Raw genomic sequence first — 16,741 nt, forward strand, 5'->3', positions numbered from 1 at the left:
TGTCTTCTGTTGGCAGGAGTTGAACTTAGGCAGCATAACTACCAATCACTCAAGTCTACCAACATGTCTCCTAGTAAAGACAGATTTGTCCCTCTGCACCATGAGAACCGATAAAAGTGAAACCACGTAAGATCACCACTGAAAACCTGTCGACAATTAACATCAAAGAAATGCTGCTATTTATCTCTATTTGCCTTTCGAATTTATTTGTAAGCCTGTTTCTAACGACCCTGCCATTTTCCGATCTGTATGTTTCACATCCTTGCTCTCACTTGAGTACTACAGCTCTAAACTGTCATAACTTTCCCCACTCAGTAATCTCTAACTACTTGAATGTCGTTTAAAAGTAAAAAAGAAAATGTGGCTACATATTAGTCGAAATAAAAAAAATGATCAATTTTTCTTACATAAGCAGCCGGATGATACGCAACACATATAGGCCGATAGTTCACAGATACCCCGGAAGTTCTTTAATATTTTGTTAGAAGTGCTACAAGATTCCGAACATTCAGAATATTTTTCTCTTTTTCTTCCGAATAAGACGCATAATTAAAAGAAACCCACATGTTAAACTGTAGAAACCACTTATGTATTTCTAAACGCAAAGATAAAGTAATATTTTTTTAGCATTTTAGTGCAAGCGAAACCATCCCGAAATGAATCAAATAGCGTCTAACATATTGTAACATCGTTTCCAAATGTACCCCACAAGACGGTAATCATCCCCAGTCCCCTGCACGCGCTACACCGACAAAGCGGACGCCACATCATCCGAGCGACTGGCGGTGGTGGTGTGACGGGTGCCACGGTATAGTTATAGGCGTCCTGCTGTGCTGTACGTCGAGCATTCTTCGTTTCCCACCATGGCGTTCGGTAACCCTCGACCTCCCATCCTGTAGCTTCCCAGCAGACTTTTCTGTGTCTGTCACAGGTGGTGGTTTTGGTTCTTTTTTCCCCCATTCCGGACCAAAGTGGGGTTTCGGAATCCGCCCGCAGAACAGTAGCTACTGGCAGGCAGGCGGCACGCGAACAACAGCGAGCAAGAGTGAAATATGCGGTGCCGTAAATCAGAGAAGCGAACCGAAAGGAAGGGCGGTTTGGCGCCACTTCCCCCTTTACACTGTGCTGTCTACAAGCACCAGCAAAGCGGGGTGCTTTTGGGAAAGTTTGTGGAATTCTGGTATTCTGGTGGATTGTGTGGCGCTGTAGTCAGCAGTTGGTGGGGTCCAACCGGAATGGTCACGGCGGAGGGTGGTAATGGTTACGTTTGGTTTGGATTGGCATGGCGCGTGCACGAAAACGATTACCAGGAATGTGTCGAGAGTCGGCGACGACGACGACGTCAACTGGCAATGTTGTTTGAGGCGCAGTGAGTGGGTGGGCAGACCAAGCGAACGTCTAAATGGGTGGGTTAGTTGGTCCTGTGGGGGTTTTGGTGAACAGAAGCAGCAGCAGCAGCACGAGGTGATGATTCAGATAAGTGGCAGCGTGGCGTGCGTGCGTGCAAACCAGAGTCAACGGCGAGTGAGCGAATCGTAATGTTCTCCACTGGTTGTTTTTGATGGTTGGTCGGGTCGGGTGGCATCATGCCTCGCGTGGCAATGATGATGGCAATGATGGTGGTGTCGTTTGAGGGTGGTTTATTTTTTATGCATGACACCTAGCTCGCGCGCGCATTTTTTATCCCACACTCTTGGGTGAACTTTTGGCACTGGTTCCACGAAAGGACAAATGTGAATGTGCGCCGCAGACGGTTATCGCGTGAATAGAGATGCCATTTGGGAAATTGTTCGGAGCCCCTTCACCCCGTCGCTTCAGTGGGGGCAAATTTAAGATATAATTTTGTTGAGGCAGTTATTGTTGGTGGTACGTACCGCTATTTTCACGCACTGCTTGTCAGGAATTGCCAATTAGAGGCGGGTGGTGACGAAGTCTATTTATTCGTTCCCATTACAACACATCGAATTTAGGGACAGAAACAATATCATCCTACCCTTAGGCTGTATTGAAGTCAAGAGGGTTGATCATTTATTATAACTTTATTTTTATGCTTTTTTGGGATATTTTTCCTGTTGCATTTCATATTGTTGGAAATTTCAAAGTATATACCTATCAGCATAATCTGTGTCTCCAAAATAGTAAATATTCTACAGTGTAGAGGAATGTTTCGTGTGCGATAGTCGAGTGATTAAATACAAGATGTCTTTTAATTCTTAATAATTTGGTACCAGTACTCAGGCCGATGAGAGGGGTGGGGGGTCTTCCGGGGCAATTACCCCGGGGCCCGGTTCGTATTTGAGGGCCCGCGTTTTTAGTCGGAATATGGGCGAACACGTCCGGTATTCATAGAAGTGCAACAAAAATAGCAATTGCAATTTATATGATGAAAGCGTAAAAAAATATGTGGGACATTTCAATTTAATAGCTAGAGAATTTGAACCCTTATTGGCAACTGGTGTAAAGTGCTCAAACCGCAAGTTATTTTGTTTTACGATTTTGAACGCAAGACAATGGATCTCTTGTGTAAGTAAAGATTTATTTATACATTCATTGTGCACGAAAAAAAAATATTTTCAGTCACACAGGGCCACACATATGAACGTTCCAAGAATAGACGTCCAACCATTTTTACGTCGATAAGCGCCGCGGCGTGCATGATAACTCTTGATAAAATTGTCTGACACAGGAAATTCAATAAGATTTGTAAAGCTCAGACTTGTAGTTACTCGATGAACCAACAACCAAAAAATAGAAAGAAAAAAAAGTTTGAGTTTCGGAAAATGGCTTATTAAAAACCTAAACATCTCAAATTTTACTGTAAAATTTGCTCACTTTTCTTCAAAATCACAGGAAGAAAAATATTTTTATTCGGTTTTCCATGGTTCATTGACAGGTTACACATATTGTATATTCTCATAAAAAAATCAAGTGAATTCTTTGATTAGCTTTTGAGTTATCGTGTTGCGGTAAACTATTGTAGAGGTTCAATACTAACAATTATGCGAATAAAAACGATGTCCATTTTTTGCCCACTACAGCAGGCGCCTCCCTTTAAAACAAACGTTCTTAAAGGAGTTGTTTACTTCATGTACAAGTTTAAAAAAAAACCGAGTCTCATTGCTTGATTCGACGGAATACACTACAAAATATTGAGAAGTCAATCAAAATATTTTCGAAGAAAGCAATAGAGCGTTAAAGAGGAATGCGAGCATACGAACCAATGCATCTGTCCTCTTCTACCTTCGTTTCTTTGCTGGTGGTGCAGGTTGTTGGTTTGGAGGCACTGGGTGCGATGGTTGCTGAGTAAATATTTGTTCCTGTCAGATACGTAGATATTAGTTTTGTAGTCGTTTATGGTTTGGCATGAGGTGTGCTGTTTACAATTATAGTAGGTGGGCTTTTCTTAGCTGTTTTGCACAATGTTTTCCATGTCGTGAAAAGAGATATCGACTATCTATGATGTAGTTTTTCCGGGCTTATGTTTCGGCTTAGCAGTCTACGGGGAGTTTAATAGAACGAAAAAACTTTTACATTTCTTATAAAAAATGTATACAATTCGCTCAAACTTTCAAGATTTTTCCCGAGGCCCGAAGAGCCGAACCTTTTATACCAATCGACTCAGCTCGAAGATTTGGGACAATGTTTGTGTGTGTATGTGTGTGCGTGTGTGTGTAATGGACTCTCATTCGTGTTCTCAGTAAAGACAGACAGAACGCTATTAATTTGTTTTTGATTCTGTTGTTTAGTTTCTAAGATATGAATGTTTGAATGTGTAAAAATGGCGTTATTGTAGTTTTTTTAAAATTAACTGCTGAAATTGACGACATAGATGAACACTTTGTATATACGAATACCTTTCGAACAAGCTATATATTGTTGAAATCGAACTATTTTCAAACGAGATATTTAACATTAAGTACGGACGAAAGATTTTCATCATTTCCCATAGCCAGAAATAAGACCAAAAACATGAAATCTATTATTAACGTCAAAACGGTTAATTTTAAGTCAATAGTTTATTCGGAATTTAATAGATGCAATATGTGTTTCTGCTGAATAAACCCCAACGAGTGAGATATTTTTAGAAATAGTCTTTTAAGTTATTGTATTGAAATGATACATTCAGCAAATTTGGAGCTCTTACGTTTGCGAATAACTTTACTGAAGACAGCAAATAGCTATTCTGAATACATATGGCTTGTTATTTGTTGATTACCGCCTATTTCTTGTTCAATATAGTAATAATCCATATAAGCCAAATATTATTTCGAAAAAACGAATTTCGGATTTCATTTTTCTATCTACAACCGCTAGACATAACCACCGACCAATTCCAAGTTGTCTGGATGTAACTTGATCACTTATCGGTACAAAAAATTTCATTTGCGCGAACTTTCGGACTGCAAATTTTCTAACTTATAACCATCGATTTAAATAACTCCAAGCCTTACGGTCTAAAACCCAAAAAAATTGGATTGAAGAGAAAAATTTATTGATGCTAGCTGATTAAATTCAATATTACAATAACAATTGTCTGATCAGTTCATTGATGATTATCAATGTAGGGGAGACTGAGGAGACTTGATCCCCTTTTTTATTTTTTAGTCCAACTCCGCGGAATGATAAAAAACTATGTATTTTTTGTAGTTTTATATTGTTTCTAGGGATGACTAATAATCATAAAAAAATACATGGAAATATTATACTGGACATGAGCTATGAGCATTTCTGGAAAACAACAAAAAAATGGAAAATTCTTAGATTAGTGGAGACTCGATCCCTAATTTGGGGACACTTGATTCCTTTATGAAAACGTGTTTAAAAGAGCATGTAGGGTAATGAGCCTATTTTTGCCCTGTTTCTACTATCATCCTACCCATCTGAAGCCTTTGGTTAGAGCAGCGTCTGCCATCTTTGCTCAACGCATTGACTCAAATGGTATTGCGCTAATGGGGGTACTCGATTAGAGATTTTGCTGCGCTCAAACAGAAGATTTTCACCATTCTCAAGACAATTTTGTTATTATATTGGCTCTTAATAAGAGGCGAATGACCTTAACGTTAAAACCTCTATAATCGAAATAAAAAATGGACCTTAATAACAAATCAAAGAAGCTGAAATAATAAAATTATTGTAGTAATAATGTGGTACCCTTCTTAATAGGGCAAAAACGGGTACATTACCCCATTCAATTTTATAAATGGATTGCAGTATTGATTAAATTGTTATGATTAGATATTGTTATTTTTGTTACTACATATTACGCATCTCTCACCTGATTTTTTTACGAATTCCCCAAATCTCCGTGCAATTATTTGAAAGCTGTCTTTATTATGGTTGAGGAACGTCAAATGTGGGATGAATGGTTGCTACGTATACTGTAGTAAACAATTACAGTTATGTTTCTTTACGATGAAGCGTTCATTTTTGACATTTTTTTATGACAACAATGACTTCAATTGTTCTGGTGTGAATTTGGTTATTTTCAGTGGTGTGTATGAAGTATGGCGAAGGGGATCAAATCTCCACGAATTTGAAGGGATCAAGTGAACCCATAGCATCTATTTCAGCAAACTTTAGTAAAAATATAGTTGAACAAAAGAATCAGCTCAATTATAACGTATTCATATAATTGACATTCTCCTGTAATTCTGTATGCAAAAGTAGAGTATGTAGTGGGTGATTTTATCAATTTTATAAAAGTTTGAAAATTTGAAAAATAAATCTTCTTCAGTTCTTCTGAGACTTTTTTTTAAATCGGTAAAAATTCGGTTACACAAAAGTCCAATTTCTTTTTTCTGTGTTAATGAAATTTATGTTTAGATAAAACTACGCAACTTTATAGTATATTCGATTTATGTATTCTGATCCGCCTTTGAGTTACAATGATGGGATCAAGTCTCCCCGGGGATCAAGTCTCCTCAGTATCCCCTACTGTTGTTTTAAATATAATGAGGACTTTTGAAAAAAAAAATGTGGGGATGGGATCCTTATCTGCAACAAATCTATTGATCTTGATCTCATAGTTGTCTAATCACATGAATACCTGCATGAAAACATTTCAATAAAAAATCATCCCAGAATTCTGTAATCAATCATAATCCTCAGATTTCCTGTCATATTGAGCTCACTTTTCAAGGGAATTCATTTAATGTCTATGAAACTGCTCACCGAAAAATTGCATAACTTTCAACATTTGCTGAATATGTTTTTATTTTGGGAATGCGTAGAGTTGAGACGAAAACGTAATATTAATAACGATAACGCTTTCCGAAAGAGGAAGGATATTTATTAAAAATTCCGTTCGACTCTAACAGGTCCTGATCGATTTTGGTAAGTGTTTGATTTTTGTTGTATTACCCATTATATGAATAGGTAAAATAAATGTTCGAAAACAGTAATTTATGGTCAAGAATTTTGAAACCGCCAATTTTGGAGGTTTAGTATCTTCGATGAATTTTACAAACGTTAAACAGCACATCATCTGATAAAATAATTTTGGCGTTATATCGCACAAAAAATATTTAAGGAGAATTTACTGTTTCGTCTAGGGCTAGGAAGGCGGTTCGTAATTACCCGCGCAGGGGCTTATCTTCACGAAATAGAAAAAGTAGATCCTCACGGTTCACTATATTTATTGCAACTGATTGAAATTATAGATACATAACAAGTTGGATGTATTTACTGCTTCAGCGGTATGTGTGTGTATCATTCGTGCACTAATAGTATTGAAATGCCAGAGCTCTAAACCGGCTATTTATTCTGCATGGCAACGGTCCGATGATTTTGCGTTGAACTACTAGCGAGACGCAACATCCTCCCCCGCTTGAAGCATGTAGATTATTTGCTTCAACAAATCTGAAACAATGATTGGCTGGTCTCTGTGCGGTAAAGTGTTCAATCCACGAGAGCGGTTTGCGCGCAGGATGAATCAGTAGATTCCGTAGGAGTAACTGCCGTCGGTGGCCAGTCGGGTACACATACCTTGGAAACTCTCGTAACTGACACACTTCAGATGACTTTAAGGTTAGGGTGGAGTGGGACCCTCCGGAAAAACTGTTTCGGCGAACAGTGGCAACGCCTGCCTCAAAGCCATCAGGATGTAATTGGAGAAATCGAAACAATATGTGAAGCTTAACTATTATACTCGCTTATGGTAATGGTTGCAGGTGAAAAATCGCTCGGTTTATCTCGACAGAAAGGCACACAAAATGGCGTGTTCCTTCAGTAACGATTGTCGTCGGTAAATTCTCCATCGTAGAAAACAGGGACGATAAAGATGGCCTTTTGTCGTTGCGGAAAAATGAAAGCTGGATGAATGAAGATCCTCGGAATCACAGCTCCCTGCGCAGATCCTGGTCACGGCACCATGTTTCGTCTAGGGCTAGGAAGGCGGTTCGGAATTACCCGCGCAGGGGCTTATCTTCACGAAATAGAAAAAGTAGATCCTCACGGTTCACTATATTTATTGCAACTGATTGAAATTATAGATACATAACAAGTTGGATGTCTTTACTGCTTCAGCGGTATGTGTGTGTATCATTCGTGCACTAATAGTATTGAAATGCCAGAGCTCTAAACCGGCTATTTATTCTGCATGGCAACGGTCCGATGATTTTGCGTTGAACTACTAGCGAGAAGCAACATTTACTTTTTAAACAAATTTAGTTCGAGACATAATGTCTTCAGTAAAATTTTTGGGACTGCTATTACAAACCACTTTGTTGAAGACATGAAGGCTCCATGTGTTGAGGGTATCAAAATATTTTAGGCTATTTGTATTTACCTTTAAAATAAATTTTTATGATTTTACTGTACCGTCATCGGGAGTTAGTTTACACCAAAAATAGAACTTTCTGTACATTACACTCAAAAACTACGATCATGCAAGTTCAAATTTAAAACTGTTTTATGTTTTACATATGGCAGAAGTACCTCCAAAGACAGTGAAAAAAAACTTTTGGAAAATCAAGATTGAACATGAGATATAAAGAACTAAAAATTGGCGTATAGTCGCCACCACAGGGGGTAAAGTCGCGCTCCAAAATTATGTTAACTTCTTGATTTAGTGTCAAATTAATTCCCAAAATGTTGAAAAATATTCTTTTCTAACACATTGGCGGCCTCCCTGTGCATTGAAAATGTCCAAAACAATTGGATTTATTCTGCCAACAAAATGCCCTTCATAATAAAACTCATTGCCATATTGTTGAAAAAAATTTCATTTTGAATGCTAATTTTTTTAGTAGTTCACAAGCGCCGGGTAGCCCTACACCTCCTCAAGAATTTTGTTAAAAACATCTTTCTAAATTATCAATTTTGTGGGATATATTACAATCTGCAAGTATCGAAATTTTGTACGCTCACTAGCGCTGCAACTAATCTGTCACAATCGGGCAGTCCTTGATATCTCGAGCAACTTTGCCTAATTCATTACCCTTCTAAATTGCCATCATTTGGAGATACTGATACAAAAAGATGTATGCTCACTAGCGTCGCCTTGCGGGCGATATCCAATTTTATCATTACATTATCAAACAGCCCTTGTCGCCCTCAGAAATTTTACAGAAAACATCATTTTCATAAATTATTAAACTTTCATGACAACACCTAACATGTACTGGAAATTGTATTCTTCCTAGTTCCGCCTATTGGCTGAATTTAGAAATTATCTATTCGCCTTCGGACAGCACTTGACCCGCTGATGCATATTGCCGAAGACACCATACTTCTAAATTATCATGATCTTGAGATATAGAATTTGAAAAATAATACATGCTCACTAGCGCTGCCTGGCGGATCTATTACAATTTTATTTGTCCATAATTGCGTAGCCCTTGACCTCCTCTAGAATTTTGCCGAAAATACCATCTTTCTAAGTTATTAGACTTTTGAGATGTATCATATTCTATAAAGTGCTAAAAGGTGGTACGCTCACTAGCGCCACATAGTGAGAGTATCCCAAAATAACCTGTCTCCATCTAGTCTTTTATTTCTCGAGAAACTTTTCTAAGGACAATGCCCCTCTAAATATTTTCGTTATTGAGATAAACAATGTTTTTGAACTTCATTTGTATTCGCACTAACGCCGCCCGGTGGTACAATTCCGAATTATTATTTCCACCATCCAGAAGCTCTTGACTTTCTAGATAAATCTTCCTGGGATACCACCTTTCAAAATAACAAGTGTTTCGATTTATTTCATGTCAAACCCATTCAATGATAGTCACATTCAGGAGAGGTTCGATTTATTTATTCTCTTTTAAAGTTCACCTGGCGGCACAGTTCCCAACTAATTGGAAAGTATGGCGCTGAATGTTAACGCAGACGAAATATTCGGCCACAGCCCCAATCAGTCAAAATCCCATAAGCTATGGAATTCCTATTACGCAGATTCTTTTTTCACGCCTCCAGTTATTCACGTAGTAGGAGACTGTACATGATAACCATTTTCTCCATCTGGTAGAGAACCAAAAACTTCATCTTAATTTATTAAACGTACAGGAGCCGTCAGTGTATTTTTGCCCTTTTCATATAAAGAAAGGCTATGTAATCACCTTGAAACTCTACTTTTCAACTGAGACCCGAGGAGTACCGATTGTCATATAGCATTCGACTCAGTTCGTCGAGCTCTGAAAATGTATGTGTGTATTTTTATAGTAAGGTTTAAAAAATTCAAATGCCTGACCTGTAGTGCCTGTAACCATCAAGCTGTCGTCTCAATGAGTCAATTATCTTCTGTTTCCGTGAGCCATTTAGCTCCCGTTTCCGCAAGCATTGTCGTGATTTACTCAGATAGTTAGTACCCGGCGCACAGTGGGGCCGGGCCGGTCAAAACCTCCAAAATTTATTGTCGATTTTCACACCTTTTATATTTTTTTCTAAATGTACATTACCCAAAGCTGTACTCGCCAAATTTTTGAGTTAATCGATTGAAAAATATAAGCGCTACATTTTTTTGAACCGTACAAGGTCTTCAAAATCTGCAAGAATTTGAGTGACAAAAAGTTTTTATTCATTCTAATTCATCTCGCTTTAGTAAGTACTACAATGATAATTTAACAACACATATAGGCGTTTCTAATAGAAAATCATCTCAGAAATTCAATGGTGTATTTCGATTTGAGAAATAATGAGTATTTCGAAAGTTACCAATAAAATCAATATAACTATATTGTTTAACGCGGGCTTATTTACATCCTGAGTGTCATCTCTTTATCGGTAAAAGCGTGTTGAAGGATCTCATCTAGTACAACTGACGTAGAATTCTATCTAGTTTTCAAAAATCATAGTGCCATCTTGCGCCGTTTCGTGCCGAAGATATTTGGACATTTGTAAAATTAGTTTTTTCGTGGAGACGCATGGTATTTTTTGATTTCATGAAGTTTTATTATTCACCGGTGGATTTCTTTTTCAGCACGCTGCTTGTAAATTCATGGTTTGGGGAGATTTTCTTGATACAAATATAAGTACGCCTTAACCGTCTTGCAACTATGACTCGTGTTTATACATTTTCACAGTTAGCTGCAGTTTAGAACAATTCAAATAAATACAAGCCAACGAGCAAACTAACTGCAAATATTATCATATCTTTCCATGAATACTATTTCTTTACTAGGTATTGGTTGTTAGCTTTACTGGTGACCGATGTAAGGTAAACACGTAAGTGTGGGAAGTGTTCTTTTTATCCGATTTTTAGTTATTGGCCAGTAATACAACATTTATTTTCAAGCGCAAACTCCCTATTGAATCTATCACAATCAACAATCAAATTCAAAATTTCCCTCGATAATTCACTTCCAAATTGATGAGAGTTTTATGCAAAAACGCTCACGCCTCTATTTCAAAGCATACACATACAGTGCAAAGTATGCTTAGGATGTTTTCGTACAAAAAACCAAGTCAGTACCCACCAGAAGAGATATTCATATCATCATTGGAATTGAAAATCAATGGAAAAGTATTGAGCGGCTTAGCTGCAGTATGCATCGTATGAGAAACTGTGAGTAGAGCATAGTAGGGCATGATTTGAGATCTTCATTAAAATCAAATAAACATGTCATCTTTCAATAGCTTTGGCGATAACTATAAATAAATAAACCAATGAAACAAAAATTTAAGGCATTCTTTCAAACACCTTAAGATATGCTATCTTTTATAACTATTCTAAACGCATACGCGTTTAGAATAGTTATAAACGCATAACGCGTTCATATATTAGTACATGAGGATTATCTCTTCAAGAGCTATGAAGGGATGATTTTTTCTACGATGGTATTCAGATTGGACTGAAGGTCTACAAACAAATTTATAAAATTGCATGAGTTTTTATTCACCAGATTTCGATAAATTGGAACCACCCTAGCTAACTCGTTACTAAGGACTACCCTAGGAAATCAAAATGTTTCTGTTCACTTACAAAGTATCTATTTTGAGAAGTTAATGAAATTCACTTTTGCGAAATTTAAAAAAACAACCCTAATTTTCATTTTTGCGTCTATTTTTTATTTTAGCGTCCTAATTTAATCAAAATCGAGTTCAGCGCACCAAAATTACCCTTAGATGATATTTTCAGACATTTTAAACTACTTTTGAGGTTTTGTCCAGCTTTTGTATGAAGTGGATCCACTGTGCACCGCTGGTACGTCACGCGACCAACTCGATCTAGTGCTCGACGGTAGATCTAGCCTGCTCACAGGCTTCCCGGTAGGTTGATGAGGTCAGTCCGGCGATTCTGGGCAGAGCGTAGCATCCGGTATACTGGAGCTTTGACGCCACGCTTCCGGTACATGGATGCGAATTACTCGAGCTAGTCCCCGGTGATGGGTCTGGCCTACTCCACAGGGCGATTACCCATTGATCCATCATCAACTCGCTTGATCATCCCGCCATTTTCGCTGCAGAGTCGACATAATTAGCACTATGTTTCCGTTAATGGAATGGCGTTTCACGTATTTTCATCGTTTTCGTTATTGGAGCTAGCGTCCTGCCTCTTAATTAGTTTCGGCTTCTGATGAGACGAAATCGAAACGCAAATTCCATTACTAATTTAGTATCAATCGCTCATTAACTTTCATTGTTATCTAGTTAAAGGCATAGACATTAGTTGAACAGAAAATAAAATTTAATAACTTTCATAACATACGCAGTTCATTTTATAAACATTTAAAATGACACCTCCATATAAAACACGGGAACACGTGTGAAATTAATTTATCTAACGTAATGTTGTTTGTTTGCTATTTGCAGATCAGCTCGTCAAGTTTATATCCAGCTACAGGAAGCAAACAGATGAATGTTTTTACAAACGTACATCCTGGCTTTTTCAACGTATATTAGACTTTTCATTTCGTTATTATCATCATTCAGTATACAATGACTGCAAAAAAGGACAAAGACTACAAGGGGCACAAACACGGAAGCGGTAAGCTTAATGCGACATTAGAACCCAAATATACTGATTATTTCTACCCCCCAAAAACAGAACTTAGCGCAACAGCCTTATCATCAAAGTTAGACGGTCATCTACAAAACGGTAATTCTGCCGCAAGCATCATCACATCTCAGGATCCGCTCAAACGCACGAATAAACCACTCATGGAAAAGCGCAGACGAGCACGCATAAATCAGAGTCTCGCCATACTCAAGGCGCTGATACTGGAATCGACGGTGAAGACTAAAACTGGCGATGGACAGACGAAACATTCCAAACTGGAAAAAGCCGATATTCTGGAGTTAACTGTGCGACACTTCCAGCGTCATCGAAATCTGGATAATCCTGCCGTAGATAAGTATCGCGCGGGCTACACAGATTGTGCCAGAGAAGTCGCAAGGTACTTAGCTACTCCCGAACCACCTCCCCTGCCTAGTGTTCCCACGCTTACCGATGCTGGTTCAAAAGCTCGGTTATTACGTCACCTGGACAACTGTATTGCTGAAATAGACACCGAGATTTGCCCGAATATTTTACCAAATGGCAAAGCTTCAGACGTTACCAAAGTGGAAAATATTTATGAAAACCATGGAAGTTTGAAGACTACAAAGGACATACTGGACTACAGTGGGCAAGATTCGAATCCGTTGGATTTCAGTAAAACCAATCGAGAAATCGGAAGATCTCCATTTGCCTACAGAAGCCCAACAGCAGATCTGACACTAATGACTCCAACGCCCAAAGTAGTGAGTGACATTTATTACAACTTTTGAAAACAATTGTTAACATTTATAATTTATTTCGTAGCTCCATCAGGATGAGAATAATAATCGCGGTAGTCATCGAAAAAGTTTGCACTCACCACAACCTTTATTGCCACACCATCTCACGGATGATGTTACCCATGGAACTGATTTGGCCGCACAACCAGGAACCAGTTCGAGTCTTTCGTCATTCACGGGCCACGTATCGTTAAACAACATGATTATAAGCCAACAGCAAAAACTTATTGAGCTGACAAGTTTAAAGAACTGTAGGATGGATCCGGCTGCCATCAAACAGGAACCAAGTACTTTACCAAACGGTTTCACCTCTAGCTCACCTGCTATTCCATCTCCAACGCCATCAGCGGGAAATATGGAGTCGGATAGAGAGGTCTCCAATGTAGGCATATCTAATACCATTTCGGGATTTTTTTAACAATATTACATTTAAATTTACAGCACTCGGAACACGTACCCGCTATGCCGTATTCTCCACAAGTTCGAATAAATGACAGCCAAATGGCACTGTTGATACCGGACCACTATATCCAGCTAGCAACGGCACTTGGATTGAATACCCAGCCCATGATCGAACATCCAAGCGCACACTCTGCAACTGATTTCGAAACACTGATCGAGCAAAACCGGCGACAATCGGCGCTTCACGAGAAGATGACTGCGGACATACTTGCCAACTTGCACACCCTACCGGAGAATGTCGATGAAAACTACTGGGAGTTGTATAAAAAATCTCTAGGAATTCCAGACTCTATCAGTAAGATGACTCTAGAAGATGTTCGAGCACTAATGTCGAGGTCATCTCACAAAACACCCACGCCACCTCCAGCAGTTAGCAAAATGGAGGTCGACGAGCCAGTAGATAGGAAACCGGATCCGGTTGCCGATGTCGAGGATGCAGAAACTGACTTGTCCAATCACGGCGTCAAAAAAGGAATGAATCATGGTAGTCCAATTGCTTCCTCATCGCGTGATACCGTAGAGGAGAACCATAGGCAACACACGGAATCAGTGGTGGCACCTGGAAGTTCATATGAAAACATATCCTCCAATGAGGAAACTTCACATGAACACCATAATGATGGATCCAGTGATGACAGCATGTGGCGACCTTGGTAGAGTGCTATCTCAGCAGTAGAAAATTGTAAATAGGATCTTATTAATTTGTGCAATATCTAGCAAGTCGACTTAGCATCTAGTGACGAGACAACCTCAAAGCTTTACACATCCCAAACCTTCGATATCATTCACAAACTACACGAACACGCGTGTTGACTACCTATGTGCTACAATATAGACGTGTGCCAATTCGTAACATGATCGCATCTCAAACAGTGGCATACAATAGGGTGTAAGCTCTGCATTATAAAGTAGACATTAATTGGCAAAAGATTACAAAATTACCATGCTTATAGAATTTCTAAAACTGCTTCTAGAAATGGTTTTGATTCATACCTTAAACTAACAATGAGCATGTAGGAGAAGACTTCATAGAAGATATTAGGACTTACGAGAACAGTGTAATCACGAATTGGATACTGCATGACACTAAACCAAAAACCGCAAACGTTCACATCAATTCAAAATTGATATTGGCTCACATGTATTGTTGTTCAATGTGTCAGGAATAGTACCTTCAGTGGCTAACTATGAAAAAAACTAAAAATATACACAGCAATCCTTCGCAAAGCGCAAAACGGTCGAGTGAAAAATAAAAGACATGTGGAAAATGTTGAACAACGCAGTTTTACTCCAATTGACCTGCCTCAATTCATCAAATTATTCACTTTTAACATTTTATTAGTCCCTTGGTGTATTTTGGGCTGACAAAATCAGGACGTATTATTTTCATTCTATTTAAAGAAGCGAAGATGTTAAAATATTCTTTTCAAGTTCTTAGACGTAACCTCATAACCCTTTCTGATTATTTGGTATAAATTTCCCTTAAGGGGTCTTTTAAAGGGATTTTAAGGGGTGTCCCACATCAAATTTCATCGCGAAAAAACGCAGTAAATTACCTAGTGGACCGATCCTTTCCAAATTTTCAGACAATAAAATATAACCCATTGCCAAGCTTTTGACATATTTATTTCATTCAACTTCAATACCATAACCGTACGTTCACACCTTACGCTTAACTCCACTCACTAAGTTCTGTGCAACATCTTGCTGCAGTTTCTTCTATACGGAAACCCACTTTTTCTTCATGTCTTCCTCAGATTTGTCCTCTTTGGGATGCTTCCATAGTGCCTGCTTCATAATTGCCCAGTATTTTTCGATGGACCTTAGTTCCGCTCCATTGGGGGGTCATGTCCTTGGGACCAAAGTGGCTTCGTTCCACTCTAGGAGAACATTTGAATAGTGACACGAAGCTAGATCCGTCCAGAAGATCGCAGGGCCCTCTTGTTGCTTCAACAGAGGAAGCAGACGCTTCTGTACACACTCCTTGAGGTAGATCTCCCCAATCTAGTGCGGTGTACAAGGCCTTGGCCCAAGAGGTCCTTGGTGTAGGCGCCCAGGTCAGGTCGCTAGGGGCGGAAATGACTCTCCAGTGCAAGCATCTGGACGAGTTCACGACCGCAGAAGATGTCGTCGCAGCCGTCAAGGAGCAATGCGGCGTGAAAATCGAGCGGGCCTCTGTGCGTTTTAGAGAGGGACCCTCTGGCACCCAAGTAGCCTACCTCAGGCTACTGAAGGCGGATGCCAAAAAGGTAACCGAGAAAGGTAAGCTGAAGATCGGCTGGTCGGTGTTCCCAATTAGTATACCCCAGCCGCCTTCAGTGGATAATTGGTGCCTTGAGTCCGGCCACAAATCCTACGAGTGCAAGGGCATAGACAGGAGCAAACTATGTCGTCGCTGCGGCGAGGAGGGGCATAAGGAGCGGGGTTGCACTAAGGCGCACAAGTGCCTTATCTGCACCGCTAAGAAGCAAGCCCATAAACATGCTATTTGCGGACCTTCGTGTCCCTTCGGTGAGGCAAATAAGAAGAAGCCGTGAACGTCACACAGCTAAATCTTAACCATTGTGCAGCAGCCCAACAGCTGCTGTGGCAGTCGGTCTCGGAGTCGAGGACAGATGTCGCCCTCCTATCAGACACGTACAACATCCCTGCCGACAACGGCAATTGGGTGTCGGATGGGTCTGGAATGGTGGCAATCTGTACAACGGGACGGTTCCCGGTTCAAGAGGTAATACACTCCTCCGCCGAGGGTGTTGCGATTGCCAAGATCAACCCGAGTCTGGTTCCAGGCATGGAATGGAGTGTAGACGAAGGCTACACCCATAGCGATCACTTAGCAATCCGCTTTAGGATCAACTATGGTGTGTAGCATCCGAGGGCGGGAGATCCCTGTCAGGTACGCGAGTGGAAGTTCAATCACCTCGACAGCGAAGCTTTCACCGCGGCCCTGGAACTGGAGGCCAACACCGACAGTCTAAGCGGGGATGCGCTGGTAGCTGTTCTATCACGCGCGTGCGACGCCACTATGCCGAGAAAAACCCTGCCAAGAAACGGCAGATGTCCG

At 39.7% G+C, this 16,741-nt stretch overlaps 1 protein-coding gene across 1 annotated transcript in view; it reads left to right on the forward strand.

Moving 5' to 3' along the window:
* LOC131682023 (uncharacterized) overlaps nt 1-14,936 on the forward strand; it is a 29,671-nt gene extending 14,735 nt beyond the window's left edge. The window contains exons 2-5 of the mRNA XM_058963176.1: nt 12,250-12,424; nt 12,485-13,179; nt 13,241-13,597; nt 13,657-14,936. Of these exons, the coding sequence (XP_058819159.1) occupies nt 12,376-12,424; nt 12,485-13,179; nt 13,241-13,597; nt 13,657-14,334 (1,779 nt within the window). The 5' untranslated portion in view covers nt 12,250-12,375 and the 3' untranslated portion in view covers nt 14,335-14,936. The remainder of the gene's footprint in view (nt 1-12,249; nt 12,425-12,484; nt 13,180-13,240; nt 13,598-13,656) is intronic.
* Nucleotides 14,937-16,741: the final 1,805 nt, after the last annotated feature.

Source organism: Topomyia yanbarensis, chromosome 2 (assembly GCF_030247195.1).
Source record: "Topomyia yanbarensis strain Yona2022 chromosome 2, ASM3024719v1, whole genome shotgun sequence".
In the NCBI taxonomy this organism is placed as follows: domain Eukaryota; kingdom Metazoa; phylum Arthropoda; class Insecta; order Diptera; family Culicidae; genus Topomyia; species Topomyia yanbarensis.